The following is a 20,166-nucleotide window of genomic DNA, read 5'->3' on the forward strand; positions in this document are numbered from 1 at the left end:
TCGTAATTGATCTAAATAAAACTGCATGCTCCTCTGTACCCTGTGCCTGTCTTACTTTAGATTTTGTCAAATTTTGGAGGTAAGTTTTGGTTGCATAAAAACCAGAAGTACTACCAAACTGATTCTAAAAAAAAAGGTTGGGAACCCTAGACCTAGGACAATGGTCTTTAAACTATGTGACTGCCTCCTTGGCCCAGAGGGTCTTTGGAAAATTCCTAAAATATTTGGCACTGGTGGCTTTGAATCAGACCAGTTTAACTATATAATTTTATTTTAACAAAATAGTGTGATGAGGACTTTCGAGTTCAGATCAGATTTTTTTTGACTGGAATTATTTAACACGAATCTAAAATAAATGCAATTCTTTGCCTCATTTTAATAAGAGAATATTTAAATTCTCTATTTTTCAGTGTGTAAATGAGAGGATTTAGCATGGGGACCAAGACAATGTAAAGCAGTGAAAAATACTTGTCCCTTTTAAGAGAATACATTTTTTTGGGTCTTACATACAAGCAAATAACTGTCACATAAAGGGTTATCACACAGGTCAAGTGAGAAGCACAGGTAGAAAAGGCTTTTTGTCTCCCCTCTGAGGATCGGATTTTCAGGATAGCAGAGATGATAAATATGTATGAGGTCAGAGTAAGGAGGAAGGAACTAAAAACCAGAAATGTCCCATCAATATAAATGAGAAGTTCCACACCAAAAGTGCTGCTGCAAGAAAGTTGCAGAAATGGTGCAATATCACAAAAAAAATGATTAATAAGACGGGAAGCACAATATGATAGTTTAGATATAATGACAACATGTCCAATAGAGTCAACAAAACCAAAGATATATGTTGCAGTTATAAGCCAAGCACAATGTTTCCTGTTCATATGGACATTGTAATGAAGGGGATCACAGATGGCAACATAACGATCATATGACATGGCCGTTAGGAGAAAGTATTCACTGCCAGCCAAGGACATGAAAATATACAGTTGAGTCATACACCTGAAGAATGAAATGTTATTTTGTTGAGTGAGAAGAATATGTAGCAAATTAGGTAAAATATCTGAGGTGAAAGAAATGTCTATGATTGAAAGGTTCTGCAAGAATATGTACATGGGGGTGTGTAATTGAGGATTCCATGAAATGACTAAGAATGTGATGAGATTTCCCAGCAGAATGATTAGATAGATTCCAAGAAATAGCACAAAAAGATGATTTTGAAGCTCAGGAGTTTCGGAAAACCCTTCGATGATAAACCCTGAAATGTTTTCTTGACTTCCTGAGACCATTTTTCAGGTCCTCCTTGATGTGTATGAAACTAAATTAGAGTAGAATATATTAACTCTGGATATATAGAGAAGCCTCCATCAATAGCTAAGCACCTGCATTTTATCTTTCTATTCTAGATTAGTGATAGCCCTAGTGATTGTTTTAGTAAATGTTGAAGGTACAAGCAGGTAAACACTGCTTCTTCTTCTGTTCTCTAAACTTCAGAAGAGGAGCATTACCATAATCCTTAAATATATAGAAAACATACAAGTTGGGAAACTAACTGGCTTTATGTCCAAGATTTGGTATAGATCCAACCAAAGTATTCGACAGTTAACTTAGATCTCTGCAAGTATATACTTTCTCCACTCCTAAATTCTGTTGAGGGAATTGTCTGCTTCAGAATATTAGATTTCCTAATAACTTTAACTCCTTCTTACAGTGGATAGTAAATATGACTGTGTACCACTGGCCTCTTGTATGCTGGATTGAATTTAGGAAGAGAGACATAAACCTCATGACTTTTCCATGTGACACTGTACTTGGAATTTCCTGAAAAGTTCCCTCTGTATTCTATTCCTTTGAAGGTTGAGGCTCCAGAATAAATATCTTTGCACAAGTTTTTAAATCTTTCTTACAATTTCATTCAATAGAAATCCAAAGATTGGAATTTTATTGTAGTCCGTTTATAAAAATCCATATAGTATGCATGGTGCTTTAAGATTTTTGTAAATCAATGTAAAAAAAACAAGTACAATATCAGATTCTCAAGTCTTTTTTCAGTGGATTTGATGCCAATATTCGCACGATGCAGTACAGTAAAAATGCACCCATCTCCATGGCCATGCAGTATGCCAGTCTCTATAAGAACATAACCCACTTTATATAAAGAGTGTGACAAATGGTATTCTTTGGAGAATACACAGCTATCAGCTAATTGTCTACTCATATATGTACTTATAAACTAGCTTGGAGGTAAATACCTCTCTAGGGTAAATGATCTGAAATGAAATGATCTGAAATATTTTCTGTAAACTTTGAAGGAGCCTCTTATGGGAACCTCATTATCCATTTTCCACATTTTGTTGACTAGTATTGTGTGTATATACATAAAAAAATGTTCTAGCCACTGGCCTGAAGAGAGTTACATGGGCAATAACCGCTGGTCAAGTTTTTCGCCCACGACAAAAACATGTTAACATTTTGACCAAAGGTGTACTGTGGTTGCTTCATGCTATTGGGCTTCTTTTCTTTCAGTATAATCTTGCCCTTGCTAGAAAGTTAGAGCTGGGTCATGAGAGTGATGTCAGTGAAGAACAAGTGGCACAAATATTCAAGATTCCAACAATGGCAGTTGTCTATATGAAGGTCCATTCAGTGAGTACTGGTTGTGATTCTCAAGCCCTGCTCCATGACCTTGTCAGCTGCCTGCCCTGCCCTCTGCCTGAACACTCGTTAAGAACTCTGCTTGACCCTTGATACCATTCTTTTGGATTTTTTGCCTACCTTGCCAACCTGATAGTACTTACCTTATTTGCATTGCCTGTTCTACTTCCTGTTCCTTGTACCTACCTTTCTTGCCTTTTATAATCTGACTATACCTTTATAAAGAATAAACCTGTTTTTCCATATCTGTCCTGCTTATGCCCCATTTCCTATTCCTTGTACTTGCCTGCCTTGTTTAATTTGAATGTAACTTAATAATAAATAAACCAATTTTTTCATTCTACTTATGATATAGTTTCTGCTTTCTCCATAGCCCACACATCCACATATGGCAATATTCACAAATATCATCTGTAAACAGGAGTCTCCAGCTATAAGAGTCCAATATGCAAACGCTCCCCTACAACTGACCAATTTTATTATTTCCATTTTCCTCTTACTGTTTTTAAGCACCCTTTGCTCTATTGACTAATAATGATGAGCGAATCTGTCCAGTTTCACTTCGCAGAAAAATGTGGAACTGTGAAAAAAAATTGCGGAAGGTGAAAAGTTTACTAAACACAAAATTTTTCGCAGTGGATTTTTGCCGCAGTTTCACGAAAAAATTCAGCCGAAATGCAGAAATACTAATTGTGTTGATGTTTCAATTTTGTCAAAAGGCAAGTGATTTATCAAGGATCTAATTGAATATTCAAATTTCCAGTTCCAGTGTAATTTGACTAGGGAAAAGTCCAAATTCAATTTGAGTTAAAAAAAACTGAAATTCAATTTTCAAAATTTATCATGTACTGTCCTTTTCAGAATTCAAATTTGACTATTCACCATCTAAAATCTGCCAAATTGGTGTTTTAGCCTATGAGGGACCTCCTTCAATCAATTCAGAGTCGTTTGGGGGACTTTTGAAAAAAAAAAAATTTTTGTGAAAAAATTCAAATGTAATTTGTTTCAAAATTTGCAGGTCGATCCTAATTCGTTTTTTTTTTAATTTCAAGTTTATGGGAGCTAATGGAAGTTTTTAGAAACTGCACATTTATAGCAGCCTTCCTTTAATTTACCAAAACCCCACTGCTGGATTCATAACACTTGACTGGATCTGTTTTTATAAGGAGGTCCCTCAAATTAGGCCCCCATTTATAGCCCCACATGAGTATTTGAATTAATATCCTAGACAATTTTTTGTCATACTTGGATTAACATCCTAGACAATGTTTTGTCACACTGTAATATAGGCCAATGATTCTCTACAATATATTTACAGTAACTGCTGAAGAATCTGTGGTATAACGCGACTTTATTATAAAATGATTTTTTTGTCAGAAACCTGTTTCTGGCCATATTGATGTTCCAGTTTCATGTGCTCTCGGACCTCACTTAGGGGTCCGTTTACTAAAGTGCGGTAAATCTGACTTTAAGTTTCCGCATGTTATCGCTGAGAATATTTTTACGCCAGAATATTCGCAGCGACTAAGTTTACTAAGCAGCGATACGCTCAGAAGTCATTGCGATCACTTGCGGTAACTACGTTAAGGAACCAGCTTACGTTAGCGGTAATTTTAGCGAGTTGCGAATATTCTGGCGAAAAATTAAGTTTTTGCGAATATTTATGCTATAAAATAGTCTTGTTTTATGTCGGTTATTATGGCAATTTTTACTGTGACATTAATGGCCAGAAATGCACCTTCAAAACTCATAAACTTTATTGACTAATGATAATACCATCCAACAACATTACCAGAGTAACATCAATCAAACATGTCTGCATCATATAAACCCTTCTGCCAATAGAATCATAGGAACAAGAAATGATACCAGTCAATCTCTTTGCTTCATAGAAATGCACAGTTTAATGTAGCCAATCACAATGAAACCAAAAAAGTGTAGAGGCTGACGAATCCTTGGACTGTGATGCCGCTGCCAATAATACGACTCTGAGCTGAAACTGCTGCTGTTGCAACAGATAGAAGCAGAAGCCAAAACATCACAGCTAATAGCTATCTCTCTCTCCTGTCAGCAAAGAATGATGGGTAAAAAAAATAAGTATTATGGGATATTTCCTGCCCCTTGAGAATTTTCTGGCGAAAAAAATACTTTTACGCCACTACATAGGTGGCGGTAAAAGTACGCGAATATTCTGGCGTTAATTTTGTCTTTAGCACATTTCGCTGTTTAGTAAACCATGCGTTAATGTGTACGTAGCGTTATTTTCAGCGAATGCGATAACTGGCGAACAATTATTCTTGCGCAAGAAAATTCGCAAATTTATATTTACCGCAGGTTAGTAAACTGGCGATAACATATTTGGCGACAATTCTGTCTATATATTGTGCGAATATTTTTAACGCACTTTAGTAAACGGACCCCTTAAAGCTTTAGTTAACACTGATTGATGGTAACCCCTTTGTTTGAAATTAAAGTCTCACATAATTGCTCCACAGACATCACTATTGGAATTATTACGCATTGTACACAAAAGTTATGAGAAGGGTTCCTCCTTTTTAGAATTTGGTGGGAGAAACCTGGTAGAGTAGAGAAGGGAATTCCTGTATGTGGATTTCCTGCTCAATTTATACCCTAAAAAATGTCAACATCCAAAGGTTGGATTTGTTGCATATTGTATGTGACAGTAAACTTAACAGGGGTGTTCAAATTGTTCACCATAGTCAGCATTACCCTTCCAAACGATGAACACGTTATTGTGTATTAAGTGATTCCTTAAATTTGGGTACAATATTATTATGTAATATTATTAAAGAAATTAGCATATGACGGAGCCATTTGATGCACCCATTGTGCCTTCTTTTTGCTTTTCAAAACCGAACATAATTACATTTTAATACTAACTCTAGTAATCGGCACAAAAAGTCAATGGGGTTTCAGCGGTTATTACGTGCTCTGCTCAAGTCAATCCTCACTCGAATGTGTTTTACTGAAAAGGGAAATAATAACATTTTCCATTTTGCTAATTTTTTTTCCACAGCACTGGTTTACATCAGAAAATGTTTGTTTCTTGAACATCAGACTCGTGGTTTGGCTGGACTTAAGTCCACAAGACATTTATTTATGATCATATTCTGACACTAACGGGCCAATTTACTAATATATTTTGAGAAAATGGAAATTTTTTTCATGCGTAATTTCCAAGATTTATAAAGGTGTTTTCGCAGAACAAATGTTTTTGTTTTTTGTTTTGTGTTCTGTACATTCTGAGAAAAAACCATGACCATTCCTGACTTATTATAATTGAGGTGATTTTTTTTCAAAATCAAAAAGCACGGCAGGTTTTACCTGGTGAGGATCAAATGATTTTTATGGAAGGCTTCTATTACTCAAATTTTTCGAGAAAAACATAAAAATTTTAATATTCTTGTCAGGAAAATTTTTAGTTTAAAATCTTTTCTAGGGCAACTTAAACCCATTATTGGTTTGTGTTTCACTCCTTCCTCTTGCCCCCTCTCAAACAAATTCTGAGCCCCCCCACCACTACCTCCCCCCACACTCTTCCTCACTCTCCCTGCCTTCTTCTTGAATCTGGCATGCAATTCAATTTAGAAAAATTTATTTCATAGTTTATCAATTGAAAATTCGATTGATGTCTATGGGAAGATTTAATTTGGATTTTTCTCCTCTAATTGAATCACGCCTCTGGGTTTTCACATGATAAACAATGAGATAAATTTTTCTCAGTAAATTGAATCTGAGCCAGTATTTGGAATAGAAGGTTTAATTTGCTTTAAATTAGATAGTTTAGACTATATATTTTATATTAATAATAAGAGCTTTTGACAAATACTCAGCATGAGGTTTTATTAGATTGCATTAGTTAAATTACCTAAAAAACAATATTAAAAATCTTTGCCTCACTTTATTAAAAGAAGATTGAAATTCTCTATTTTTTAGTGTGTAAATAAGAGGATTCAGCACAGGGCCCAGGACAATGTACAACATTGAGAAATACTTGTCCCTTTTTAGAGAATAACTTGTGGTGGGTCTCACGTACAAGCAAATAAGTGTCCCATAAAGGATTATCACACAGGTCAGGTGAGAAGCACAGGTAGAAAAGGCTTTTTGTCGCCCCTTTAAAGTTTGTATTTTCAGGATAGCAGAGATAATAAATATGTATGAGGTCAGAGTAAGGAGGAAGGAATTGAAAGTAAAAAATGTCCCTACAATATAAATGAAAAGTTCCACACTAAAAGTGCTGCTGCAGGAAAGTTTTAGCAATGGTGTGACATCACAGAAAAAATGGTCAATAAGATGGGAAGCACAATATGACAGTTTAGATATAAGGACAACAAGGCCAACAGGGTCAACAAAACCAGCAGTGAATGTGGCAGTTATAAGCCAAGCACAATGTTTCCGGCTCATTCGGGTAATGTAATGAAGGGGATCACAGATGGCAACATAACGATCATATGACATGGCCATTAGGATAAAATATTCACAGCCAGCCAAGGACATGAATATATACAGTTGAGTCATACACCCCAAGAATGAAATATTATTTTGTTGGGTGAGAAGAATATGTAGCAAATTAGGTAAAATAGTTGAGGTGAAAGAAATGTCTATGAATGAAAGGTTCTGCAAGAATATGTACATGGGGGTGTGTAAGTGAGGATTCCATGAAATGACTAAGAATGTGATGAGATTTCCCAACAGAATGATGAGATAGATTCCAAGTAACAGCACAAAAAAAGAGATTTGAAACTCAGTAGTATCAGAGAACCCTTGGATAATGAATCCTGAAACGTTTTCTTTAGTTCCTGAGGCCATTTTCAAGTCTTCCTTCTTGTGTATAAGAGCAAATTATAGCTGAAATATATATCTTATTAATGGAATACCTTCCCCATATGGACACCAACACTGATATATTGTCTTTATAAACTGTTGGAGTTTGATGGAAGCCCTACTGATCCTTGTTGGATTATATTACAGGCATGGCCAGGTACCACGGTTACTTCTTCTGTGCTTAGATCTGCTTGTGATAACTGCCCACAGCTCAGAGACAGAATGTATTAATAATCCCCCACCGACACGCAAAGGTAGAAAAAGTAACAATGCAGGTGGATGTTGAATATATTTAGATTTTTTTAACAGTGTCAATCTGTATGGTGACATTATGTCTGTGTATATGTATTAGATTTTTATTTATATCTGTATGAAAGCAGCCGAATAAACCTGGGTCAATACAATAATAAATACATATAAATATAAAGTACAGTTACATTAAAGATTATAGAGTCTAGAGCAGGGTCTCCCAACCTTTGTTATCTGTGAGCCACATTCAAATGTAAAAATAGTTAGGGAGCAACACAAGCATGAAAATAGTTTCTGGGGTGCCAAATAAGGGATGTGATTCGCTATTTGGTAGCACCTATGTGGACTGGCAGCCTACAGAAGGTTCTGTTTGGCAGTGCACCTGGTTTTTATACAACCAAAACTTGCCTCCAAGCCTGGAATTCAAAACTAAGCTCCTGATGTGAAGCCACTGAGAGCAACATCCATGGTGAGCAACATGTTACCGAGAACCACTGGTTGTGGATCACTGGTGTAGAGGAAGGAGATCCCTGACCCAGAGATTACAACCTAAGTAGTTGGGAAACCTATAGGCAAAACAGAATGGTATTAAGTGCTGCAGTTTATATTATGTGGAAAGGATTACAAGCCATTACATGTGTATGATGCTATGGCACACAGGGCAATTATGTACATTATACATATATATTTTATACATTATACTAACTGCATCATTTCCAGTTTGGAAAAATACATGATTGGCCTGAACATACACTTCAATTTTAATTGCCCTGATCCCAACAGTGCACCCATGTTTAAAGCGATTGTTTCTCATGGTTGAATTTTTGAGGAATAATTGCCTGACATTACACACTGGCAAGGTCATGATTAACATGAAAGCCTAAGAAGAGAGAGTATTGCAGCTTCCCCTCAAGCTGGAACATGTTTCCTGGGTGCCACAGCCCTAAAGATATTTCTACATTTGGTACAACTGCAAATACAATATTTCATCTTTTATTTAGTCCTTTGCTTTTTTTACTGGCAGGAATACAATGCCGCCATTAGTTTAGAGGCCATTATCACTTTAATTCCTTCTTATTCCCCAGTGGATAAGTGATTATGACTGTGCAACAATGACCTCTTGTAAGCTGGACTGGCTACACTGGGGCAAATCCACTAAGCGCCGAAGCGCCGAACGCTAGCGTTAATTCGCTAGCGTTTGGCATTTTCGGTACTTTGCAAATTCACTAACAAACGCTGGCGTAATTTCGCTAGTGTAACTTCGCACCCTTATGCCTGGCGAATTTGCGCAACGGACATAACTACGCAAATTCACTAACATGCGCATTGTTCTTTACGCCACCTTTTACGCCAGACTTCCTTCGCCACCTCAGACCAGGGGAAGCACAATAGAGTAGATAGGGATTGCTTCAAAAAAAGTCAAAATTTTTTCTAAGTCCCAAAAAACGCTGGCGTGTTTTCTACATTATGGGTGATAGGCTGAAAAAGATCTAAAAATTTTTTGGGGCTCCCCTCCTTCCCCCCTACATTTCCTGACTCATGGTAACTTACCTAGACAGTGGGCACATGTGTAGGGCAAAATAAAAATTTTAGTTGATGTTTTGAAGGTTTTCTAGGCATTTGTAGTGCTGATACGTATTCCTCCATTGAAATTTGAATTTGGCGCCGTATGCAAATGAACCATCGCTAGCGAAACTTCGCTTCGCTTGACGAATTAACTCTAGCGCAACTTCGCAAACTTACACTACCCATGTGCGCAACTTCGGATTTTAGTGAATTTGCGGAGCGCTTGCGAAAATATGCCGGGCGAAGTGCGGCGAAGTTGCGCCTGGCACAACTTCGAATCTTAGTGAATTTGCCCCACTGTGTGTATGTTACAAACTAGATGATTCCTTTCCCTTCTATGCACCATCTGTACCCCTTCTCCTTTGAAACTTTAGACTTTAGAAATAACTTTCTCCATTTAAACTCATATATATGATTACATATTACACAGAAATAAATCGCCAACGCTTGGTCTAACCCAACATCTGGAGTTGACCAGCTGCTATAAACAATAAAAAGCCAATATTTGTACACAAAGAGAAAGAGGAAAATTGCTAGCGCACGGGTTGCCTTTAAAAATAATTATTACAATAAATTAGTACCATACTTGGACCAAAATATGTAAGCTCACGTGCCACGTCATGGCCCCTCATTGTACGTGAGTCCTACACTTTCTGTGAGCATTCTAAGTTTATAGTGTGTTTAAAATCAAGTCCCCCAGCAACCAATGTGACTGAGTAGTAAGACCAACAGTGCACTTACCCTTAGCTCAGGAGCTATCTATCTATAGTGGAGGAAGGGAATGAGTCACAGGTGTCTGTTCGTTTCACAGGTGTGTGTTAGTTGGCTGGAGCTTAAGGGTAGGGCTCCACAGGTGATTTCCGCGTGATCCGACCCACTGCACAAAAACGCAGACGTCACGTCGGATGCGACAGAAATAAGGTAAGTAATGGAAATATCGGATGAAGTTGCAGCGTTGATCCAACACAACTGTCGGATACAGACGCCGCAATCTTTGTCTGCATCCGACAGTCGTGTCATATCAACGTTGCATCTGACAATGCATTCCCTTACCTTATCGCGCGGAAATCGTCCGTGAAGCTCCTGAGCTAAGGGTAAGTGCACACTGATCTTACTACTCAGTCACATTGGTTGGTTGCTAATTTGTAACGTTTTAGAGCTTAATTAAAACACTAATTTTCACAGAAAAAAATCAAATTTGTTAAAAAAAAATATCTAAATCTGAATGTTAGTAAATTGGCCTCTTAGAGTCAATACAAAAACCCATTCTGTTGCTTTTGGAGAAAAAGAATTTGTCTTCATATTAATATTATTTTAAATGAGTTGGTTTACTAGCCAGATAAATATAATACTGTACAGTATATCTAGCTTCCAGGCATCAGTTTTTTCTTTATTTCGTCCATACTGACTTTTAGTTGATTCATAGGTCAAGATCCTGCTTTAGTTACTCATTAATCTGCAGTTCAATCATAAATGTCAGTTTTTCCTCTGCATTTTTAACAACTTTTGGTGACTTGACCCTATTCAATTAATTATTTGATTGCATACAGTATAGCAATAAAACATAAATGGTAAATGTTTATTGTATAAAATAAACCATTACACTTTTTTTGGTGAATTTTACTCTTTTTTAAGTTCTGTGATTCTTTGTAATTTTTACAAAATACAGCCATATCCTTGAAGGAGTTCTAAAGACAAAAATTAAAAGATGGTTTTGAGGTTCTACTCTTAAAAATAAAGATAATAAAATTCCGTCTTCTCTGACGTCTGTGTGCTTTTGTGTGTTTGCTCCTCATTAAGGCTAACCTCAGTGAGAAATAATCCCAGTAGGAATTTCTAAGAAAAAGGTATATTGGAAATATCTCTCCTTTTAAGTAAAGAACCTAAAATTGTCTTTTTTTATTTTCCTTTATAAACCCTTTAAGTCTGACCTACATTTCTTTATTTTTTTTTAATTATAATGTTCTTTTGCATAGAATGGTCACAATCATCTATTTCTAAATCTGTCCAGCCTTATTTTTTACTCTCCAGTAATAGCAATTAGGGAAAACCCCTTTTGTATGGACCCACACTGCCCTCCATTACTTACTTACTTAATTACTTACCACAATTCTAACCTTGCAAGACTCCTACACAGCAAAGCCGGGTGTTTTTATTATGCAAATACACAAGTCTTGTCTTTGCTCAGTCTGAGGAGCTGAAGGTTCTTCCATGCAGTGGCACAGAGTCTACCAGTCTTTTTAGAAACCCAGTTTATATAACCAGTGTTGACAAAGGGAATTCTTCAGAGAATACTCATTTTCTAAATATACTTCTATTAAATGACTGAAATAAAACTGTAATAATGCAGAATCTTTATAGTTAACATCTCTCAAGAGGAAATGCTTTAACAAACTTTTGTGTGGCTTTTGGCTACACCATTTCTTTCTGCCCTCACCTCTCATTTTTAAAATACCTTTAACCAGGGTAGCATGTACAATACACCTTGATTCTTTTTCTCACTTTGGGCCAGATTCAATCCAGCAAGCAAGGCCAGACTGGGCCAGCGGGATAACTGGAAAAAACCCGGTGGACCCCATCTATTTTGGGCCCCGCCGGCCCAGAGATTCTCCCTGCACTGCCAAACCATAATTTGCTTAAGAAAGCTTACAGTGACTAATAATGGGTGACATTTTTTGGTAAATGAGAAGATACCCTTAATTATGATTTATCCACACAATAGAAGACGAGGTCTGATTGGATCAGTATAACTTTATGAAATAAGGAAAAAGAGAAAAGAACCCCTCTTCTATCAAATACCCTAATGGTCTGTTGCAATTAATCAATTCCCAACTTTAACAATCAAATTTCAATATACTCATTAAATTAATCTGTATTCCAACCACTGAATTTATACTCCTCAATTAAAGTGCAAATGCTGATTTCATTAGGTTAAAACTATTAATTGAATTCCATGATTAAAGTTTATAATTTCCAGTGCAAATTCATTAAATGATAAGACAAATTGATTCAATTCTAATTGATCAACTGCCCACCTTTAAATAAATCACCATAAATTAGAATAAAAGTGATCAATTCCCTAAAGTGCTTTGGTGTTAGGTTAGAATAAATGAATTAAAAATATGTAAAGTGCAAGTGCATTTGTCCACCGTCCAGGATTTAGTACAATTGATTGAGGTTCGATAAAAATTGATAAATGACCAACTTAATTATCAGGATAAATCAATTCTCCAACAGCTCAAACCAGATATAATAGAGTGAAAATTGATATGAGGGGGTGGAGTTGTCCCAAAACTTTCTACCTACTATATTTGTATCCCTGGGACACCACAAAGCAAAGAATGGCAGGAAAACCAGGACTGTGGTCTCGATTTTCATCACTAGCCCTCTGTATTGAGAGACTAAAACTGAATACTAATATGAATGAATTTTGTTACAACAGCGCCACCTGCTGGTCAGTTTTCCACCAGTCTGACCACCAAGTAGTCAAGGAAGTTGTCAGGAGAAAGAAAGAGGCTTCTCTGATGTTCTTCTGCTGTTGTAACAAAATTCATTCATATTAACAGCACATGTATCCCTTAATATCTTGGAATAAAAACAAAATAAATAATGAATGTACATTGCAAAATTTCTTAGAACAGCCCCCTCTTCAATTTTGCATTCACATATTTTAAAGGTTTGCTTATCCTTTAATGATGGACTAATTTTTCAGTGATTTCTCTTCATTCTTCATTAAACTGTTTCTTCTCTCCTCAAGTGGTACCAGTTAAACCACAATAAGAAGGATTTTTTTTAGTTGTAACCCTTTCTTGGCAAGAATAACCAGGGCCACACTGGAGATAACAATATAGAACGCAAGCCTCCGCAAAGTGGGAGATATGTGGGGTTTTGGATAAGTTACGTTTCTCCACCCAGGGCTAGAACCAGGTCCTGTGGGGATACAACTCTTGGAAACATCAGTAATTACTGTTACCAATATAACAGACAATAAACCACACAAATGTAGTAATTGTATAATATAGTATATTGCAATACATGATGCAGTTAAATAACAGTTTTAACAGTAACACAATGAGGGGTTTATTTATCAAAATCCAAAATGTTCTCGCTATTTTCTGAAAACCACTCCGACCAAATCAGCTTCCCCCCATTTATCAATAAATTTTCATGAACATTTTTGTGTGGGAAAAGCTGATAAAATCGGGGAAAAATCAGAATTGTACAATTCTTCTGAATTTTTTTTGAAACCTGAAACTTTTTCGGATTTGACGCCTGAAACGACAAAATCTTCAGATTATTGTACAAAACTCAGCGCAGATCAGGATATCTTCAAAATGTCAATAGGTCATCTGCCATTGACTTCTACATGAACTCGTGGTCTGAGATGGACTCGTTTTTTATTCAGACTTTTAACACCATCAGGAAAAAATTGTGTTTTCCACCTTCAAAAGTACAAGCAGAAAAAATTGGACTTTAATAAATAACCCCCTACATGTTAAGCAATATAATAATGATCAACCCTTGTATGGAAGTGTTCAAGGTCCCCCCTATGGGTTTTTTTTTTATCAAAATCCAAATTTTGCTCATAATTTTATTTTAAAAAGTTTGAGCAAACTAGAATCCACGATTTGACCTTATTTATTATTTAAAAAGCATCATTTAATCGGATCGGAGAAAAAAATTGATAAAATTGAGACAAAATCCGAATTGCGTATCGGCAATTGCTCTAACTGCACATGCACTGATACGCCGCTCTCATTCTGAAGATTACCGAAGAGCCAGAAGATGGCTGCGGTGAACTTCGCTGGACAGAATCTGCACCGAGGGGTAAGTAAAGACTTAGGGGCATTTGCCCAGGGTAGCACCTAGGCTGGGGGGGAGGAGGGAGGGGGGTCTATGTAGGGTAGGATGGTAGGGTTTTTTTATTTATGGTTGAATTCTCCTTCAAATATGCTAGCAATAAAGAACGAAAAAAATCTATGGTCACATAAAAAATATTTTTTCACAATTTCTTTTTTGTGATGCAATTTTTTTATCTCATACTTAAAAATCATCGGATCCTAAACTATGGGAATGGCCCTTAGTGGGAGGACTATTTATATGATGATGATTCATATGATTCATATGATTTATAATAGGAGGTTGAATTCAGACTACATTCATTTATATTATCAATATGGGCTATTGAAGACTACTTGAATTGATGGTTTATTGGCTTGTTAAAAAAACAAGATACAAATCTTTTCCTCACTTTATTAAAAGAAGATTTAAATTCTCTATTTTTCAATGTGTAAATAAGAGGATTAAGCACAGGGCACAGGACAATGTACAACAGTGAAAAAAACTTGTCCCTTTTTAGGGAATAACTTTTTGTGGGTCTCATGTACAAGCAAATAATTGTCATATAAAGGATTATCACACAGCTCAGGTGAGAAGCACAGGTAGAAAAGGCTTTTTGTCTCCCCTCTGAGGATTGGATTTTCAGGATAGCAGAGATGATAAATATGTATGAGGTCAGAGTAAGGAGGAAGGAATTGAAAGCCAGCAATGTCCCTTCAATGTAGATTAAAAGTTCCACAATAAAAGTGCTGCTGCAGGAAAGTGTTAGCAATGGTGTGACATCACAGAAAAAATGGTTAATAAGATGGGAAGCACAATATGACAGTTTAGATATAAGTGTAACAATGTTGATTGATTCACCAAAACCAACAGTGAATGTGGCAGTTATAAGCCAAGCACAATGTTTCCGGCTCATTCGGGTAATGTAATGAAGGGGATCACAGATGGCAACATAACGATCATATGACATGGCCGTCAGGAGTAAGTATTCACTGTTAGCCAAAAACCCAAAAACATACATCTGAGTCATACACCCCAAGAATGAAATGTTATTTTGCTGTGTGAGAAGAATATGTATCAAATTAGGTAAAATAGCTGAGGTGAAAGAAATGTCTATGAATGAAAGGTTCTGCAAGAATATGTACATGGGGGTGTGTAAGTGAGGATCCCATGAAATGACTAAGAATGTGATGAGATTTCCCAACAGAATGATGAGATAGATTATAAGGAATAGCACAAAAAAAGGGATTTGAAACTCAGGGGCATCAGAGAAACCTTGGATGATGAATCCGGAAACATTTTGTTTACTTTCTAAGGCCATTTTCAAGTCTTCCTTCCTGTGTATGAATGCAAATTATAGAGGAAATATATTATAGATGGAATAACTTATATTTGGAATGCCATTCCTGAATTTCTCCGGAGAGAATCCTCCCTCTATGCCTTCATATCTAAACTCAAAACTACCTCTTGGAGCACTTGCACATCAACTGGACTGGGAACTGGCACTTATATGACAGTGTCACCCACTGTAACCTACAGCGCTTAATATCCCTCCAGTTTGTCTGTGCGTTACCCTTCCCTTTAGACTGTAAGCTCTACGGTGCAATGACCTCCATCCTTTTGTCTTTTTGACAATAAACATTTAGGGGCCGATTCATCAAGCTCGAGTGAAGGATTCGAAGTAAAAAAACTTCGAATTTTGAAGTGTTTTTTGGGCTACTTCGACCATCGAATGGGCTACTTCGACCTTCGACTACGACTATCGAAGGATTCGAACTAAAAATCGTTCGACTATTCGACCATTCGATAGTCGAAGTACTTTCTCTTTAAAAAAAACTTCGACCCCCTAGTTCGGCAGATAAAAGCTACCGAAGTCAATGTTAGCCTATGGGGAAGGTCCCCATAGGCTTGCCTAAGTTTTTTTGATCGAAGAATATTCCTTCGATCGTTGGATTCAAATCCTTCGAATCGTTCGATTCGAAGGATTTAATTGTTCGATCGAAGGAATAATCCTTCGATCGTACGATCGAATTTTCTGCGCTAAATCCTTCGACTTCGATATTCGAAGTCGAAGGATTTCAATTCCTAGTCGAATATCGAGGGTTAATTAACCCTCGATATTCGACCCTTGATAAATCTGCCCCTTAATATGTGTTGTAACTATAATTTGTATTTATGTGTATTTTATCTTTGTACTTAATTGTACTTATTATTGGAACAACCCCCTGTTTGTTATATTAATTTATTGTTCTACTGTACAATGCTTTTCCCTCCCAATGCTTTTTGCTATACAAACAAAAAATATACATACATAACTCTCCTATATGTACTCGATTACTGATATTTTGTCTTGTAACCAATCCTTTTAGTAATGGACTGCATGCATGGCCAGGTACCCCGTGGCTTCTATTTCTATTATTTTTAGATATCCAGGCCAGGAGGGTTAACCTGTTTGGCTATTCCTTGTGGCGCTCTAATACATTTCCATGCTATGTGCCATGAGTACCTCCCTTTAGGTTTTAGAATAGTTTTCACCCTTAACACTTTGATACCTTTTCTCAATTCCACAGAATCGCGATGAGAGATGTAATTTTGATTGTGTTGCCGTTTATAAAAGAATTGTCACATGTCTATGATGTGCATATGGCACTTTTAATATTTTAGTATTTTTTGTGTGTGAATATAAAATCAATATGTACCAGAATCTCCTGTCTTTATTTACTTGGGTTTGAGGTCAAGATCCAGAAAACGTAATAGTTATCATAAGTTTTGAACAAATAGGAAACATTCAGCATCTGTGGAGGCCTATGTAGCAACAGTCCTAGTCCAACATTTTTCTGGTTTTAGTTTTTTTCAAAACTACGACGAAACTCACTTTCTCGAAAACCGAGAATGTCAGGACATTTATTACAAAAAAACTGAATAAAATTTGCAAACAGAAAAGCTGCAAAAACCGCAACCTTTTCAAGTTGTAGCAAAGTAACTACAACTTTTTCATATTATCAAAAATATTCGAAAACGTCTAAAACCACGAATAAAAGAAAGATCTTCCAGTTATAAAAGGATACATCTGCCATTGATTTCTACATGTTTTGGGACAGGTTTTAGCTGGAGTAGCTTGATATTTGGAACCGTTGCAGGTTTGTCGCTAGTTTTAAGATGTTGTACGTTGTTAGCCATTGAAAAAATGCAAAAAATTTAAAGTTTGGTGATGCCTTTTATTGGCTAACTGAATAAGTAAAAAATTGCAAGCTTTCGGAGCACTCACACCCCTTCATCAGGTGAAATACAAATGAAAGCTGGAAAGGCACATCATATATATAATGTTAGATCACTGAAAAGGGGTTTATGGGCAATAAAGGAGAGGGCTGCAGAAGGAGAGGACTGGAAAGGTGACCATGTTAGAAGTGGCGAGTTATGCTGGGAAGTGAGGAAAGACTCAAGACTGAGAAGCAGTTGGAAGTGAGCTGTGTTGGAGAAGAAGGGGGGGGTAGTACATGATAAAAAAAATATGCCTGTACTTATTTCTTTTGAATACTTTACATATAAGTGTCTTTAATACAGTACATTTCCTTTATTTTACATTTTCCTATATTTTACAGATTTTTCCCTGGTCCCCTGAAAAATTTAAATTCGGGGGTTCTACTGCACTTTGTAACAAAATTCACCATTCCCAGCTCAAATTTCTCTGTGCAGCTGTAAAACCAGCAAAATGGATTAAACTGTAATAAAGGCAAAAAGTGAAAGATCCTTTTTAGGTTGTACACTTTAAAATCTAGATATCTTCAATATACTTTTATTAATACTTAGATGTTTCTTAGTATGTATAGGTATGGGTTCTGTTGTCCAAAATGCTCGATACCTGGGGTTTTCTGGATAACAGATCTTTCCATAATTTGGATCTTCATACCTTAAGTCTACTAGAAAATCATGTAAATATTAAATAAAACCAATAGGCTGGTTTTGCCTCCAATAATGATTAATTATATCTTAGTTGGGATCAAGTACAAGCTACTGTTTTAATACTACAGAGAAAAAGGAAATCATTTAAAAAAAAAATTGGATTATTTTGATAAAATGGAGTCTAAGGGAGACGGGCCGTCTGTAATTTGGAGCTTTCCGGATAACAGGTTTCCGGATAATGGATCCTATACCTGTACCCGTTTTTTAAAATGTACTCATCTCTGACTCTGATTTCTGTGTGCGTCCCTGTGGTCTGTAATAAAACGAAAATAATAAAATAATAATGTAATGTAATAAAAATGTATTGGAGAGATCTCTCCTTTCAAGTGAAGAATCTAAAAATCATTTGTAATGTTTTACCTTTAGAACCCCTATAAGTCTGTCATGCATATCTTTATGTTTTAAATTATGAATTTGTTTTTGCGCAAAATATTTACAATCATCTATTTCTAAATAGGGTTGCCATCTCATCCCTTTAAAAACGAACACATATGGTATCCACAGCCTGGATACATCTGTTAGTATTGTTAGTATCCACAGCCTGCATGGCTAATTCGCAATTCATTTAGGGGCCGATTCACAAAGGGTCGAATATCGAGGGTTAATTAACCCTCGATATTCGACTGGGTATTAAAATCCTTCGACTTCGAATATCGATTTTAGCGCAAATAATGCGATCGAATGATCGAAGGATTATTCCTTCGATTGAACGATAAAATCCTTCGAATCGAACGATTCGAAGGATTTTAATCCAACGATGAAGGAATATCCTTCGATCAAAAAAATTTAGGAAAGCCTATGGGGACCTTCCCCTTAGGCTAACATTGAGTTCGATAGCTTTTAGATGGCGAACTAGGGGGTCGAAGTTTTTTCTTAAAGAGACAGTACTTCGACTATCGAATGGTCGAACCATTTTTAGTTCGAATAGTTCGATTAGAAGTCGTAGTAGCCCATTTGATGGTTGAAGTAGCCCAAAAAACACTTCGAAATTCGAAGTTTTTTTACTTCGAATCCTTCACTCGAAGTTAGTGAATCGGCCCCTTAGATTCATGCTGCAGCTTGAACTGATTTTTGTGCAGCTATGAATGTATCTATCAATGAATTGCTAAATAGCCATGCAGGCTGTGGATACTAACAATACTAACAGATGTATCCAGGCTGTGGATACTAACAATACTAACAGATGTATCTTTTACTTTCAAGGGATAGTAATCAGTGCAAAAGCTCTTGGATGAACACACACTGACCTCCTAAACTTACCTGATTTCTAACCTGTCCGTGCTCCTACATAGTAAAGTCAGGTACTTTACCTTTTATCATGGAAATACAAAAGATTTGTCTTTGTCTCATTAGGAAGCCAGTTTATATAACAAAGGGAATTCTTCGGAGAATAAACAACGATTGCCTTATTTTCTAAACGTATATATTTAAAGCACTAAAAATAACTGTGACAATGCAGCACCTTTATAGTTAGAACCTCTCAAGGGAAAATGTTTACAGGATTTGTCTTCAACATTTCTTTCAGCTAAATGGCCATGGAAGAACCACCACTAATATTCTAATATTCAACTCTATATTCATTCAACTAGGGAAGTGTTTACAAAACTGTATATACTTTATTGTGTATTGCCACTGATAGGCTGATGCATTTTGCACCACTTAATTAATAAAGACACGTTAGTCAGTTCAGCATTTCTAATATAATTCCCATTCAGCTTCTTGATCCACAGGAAAAGGAAAAAAATTGGCGAAAAATATTATGTGCGCTAGGAAACTGCCATAGGAATCTTATGATGGACATGTGACATCCTTTACATGTGAAATGGATATTTGTGAATAAAAGTCATGTGGCACGAGGATGTTCTCAGCTCTCTTGTACCCCCAATAAAAGTGAGAGACTGGGCCTGGGAAAGCGCATGCCTTCTGGCAGGGGAAATGTCAGGGCAGTCAGTTAGAAAGTTGTTCCCTGTGATTCTCCCCCAGAGTTTAGGGAGGGTCAGTAAAGGCAAGCAAGGATGTTGCCCATTCAAGCAAGGGGAGAATGTAGGGAAGTAG

The 20,166-nt window shown here is 36.4% G+C and overlaps 3 protein-coding genes across 3 annotated transcripts; all 3 read right to left on the reverse strand.

Annotated features, from left to right (window-relative positions):
- Positions 1-335: 335 nt before the first annotated feature.
- On the reverse strand, positions 336-1,283 carry LOC108697167 (olfactory receptor 8H3). Its single transcript, XM_018227092.2, has one exon. The coding sequence runs from the start codon at positions 1,281-1,283 to the stop codon at positions 336-338; it is 948 nt and encodes a 315-aa protein (XP_018082581.1).
- A 5,251-nt stretch (positions 1,284-6,534) lies between these two features.
- LOC108697914 (olfactory receptor 1019) lies at positions 6,535-7,479 on the reverse strand. Its single transcript, XM_018228392.2, has one exon. It carries the CDS (start codon positions 7,477-7,479, stop codon positions 6,535-6,537), a length of 945 nt encoding a protein of 314 aa, XP_018083881.2.
- Positions 7,480-14,500: 7,021 nt separating this feature from the next.
- On the reverse strand, positions 14,501-15,719 carry LOC108697168 (olfactory receptor 1019). Its single transcript, XM_018227093.1, has one exon. The coding sequence runs from the start codon at positions 15,467-15,469 to the stop codon at positions 14,501-14,503; it is 969 nt and encodes a 322-aa protein (XP_018082582.1). The 5' UTR covers positions 15,470-15,719.
- Positions 15,720-20,166: the final 4,447 nt, after the last annotated feature.

Source organism: Xenopus laevis, chromosome 7S (genome assembly GCF_017654675.1).
Source record: "Xenopus laevis strain J_2021 chromosome 7S, Xenopus_laevis_v10.1, whole genome shotgun sequence".
Taxonomy (NCBI): domain Eukaryota; kingdom Metazoa; phylum Chordata; class Amphibia; order Anura; family Pipidae; genus Xenopus; species Xenopus laevis.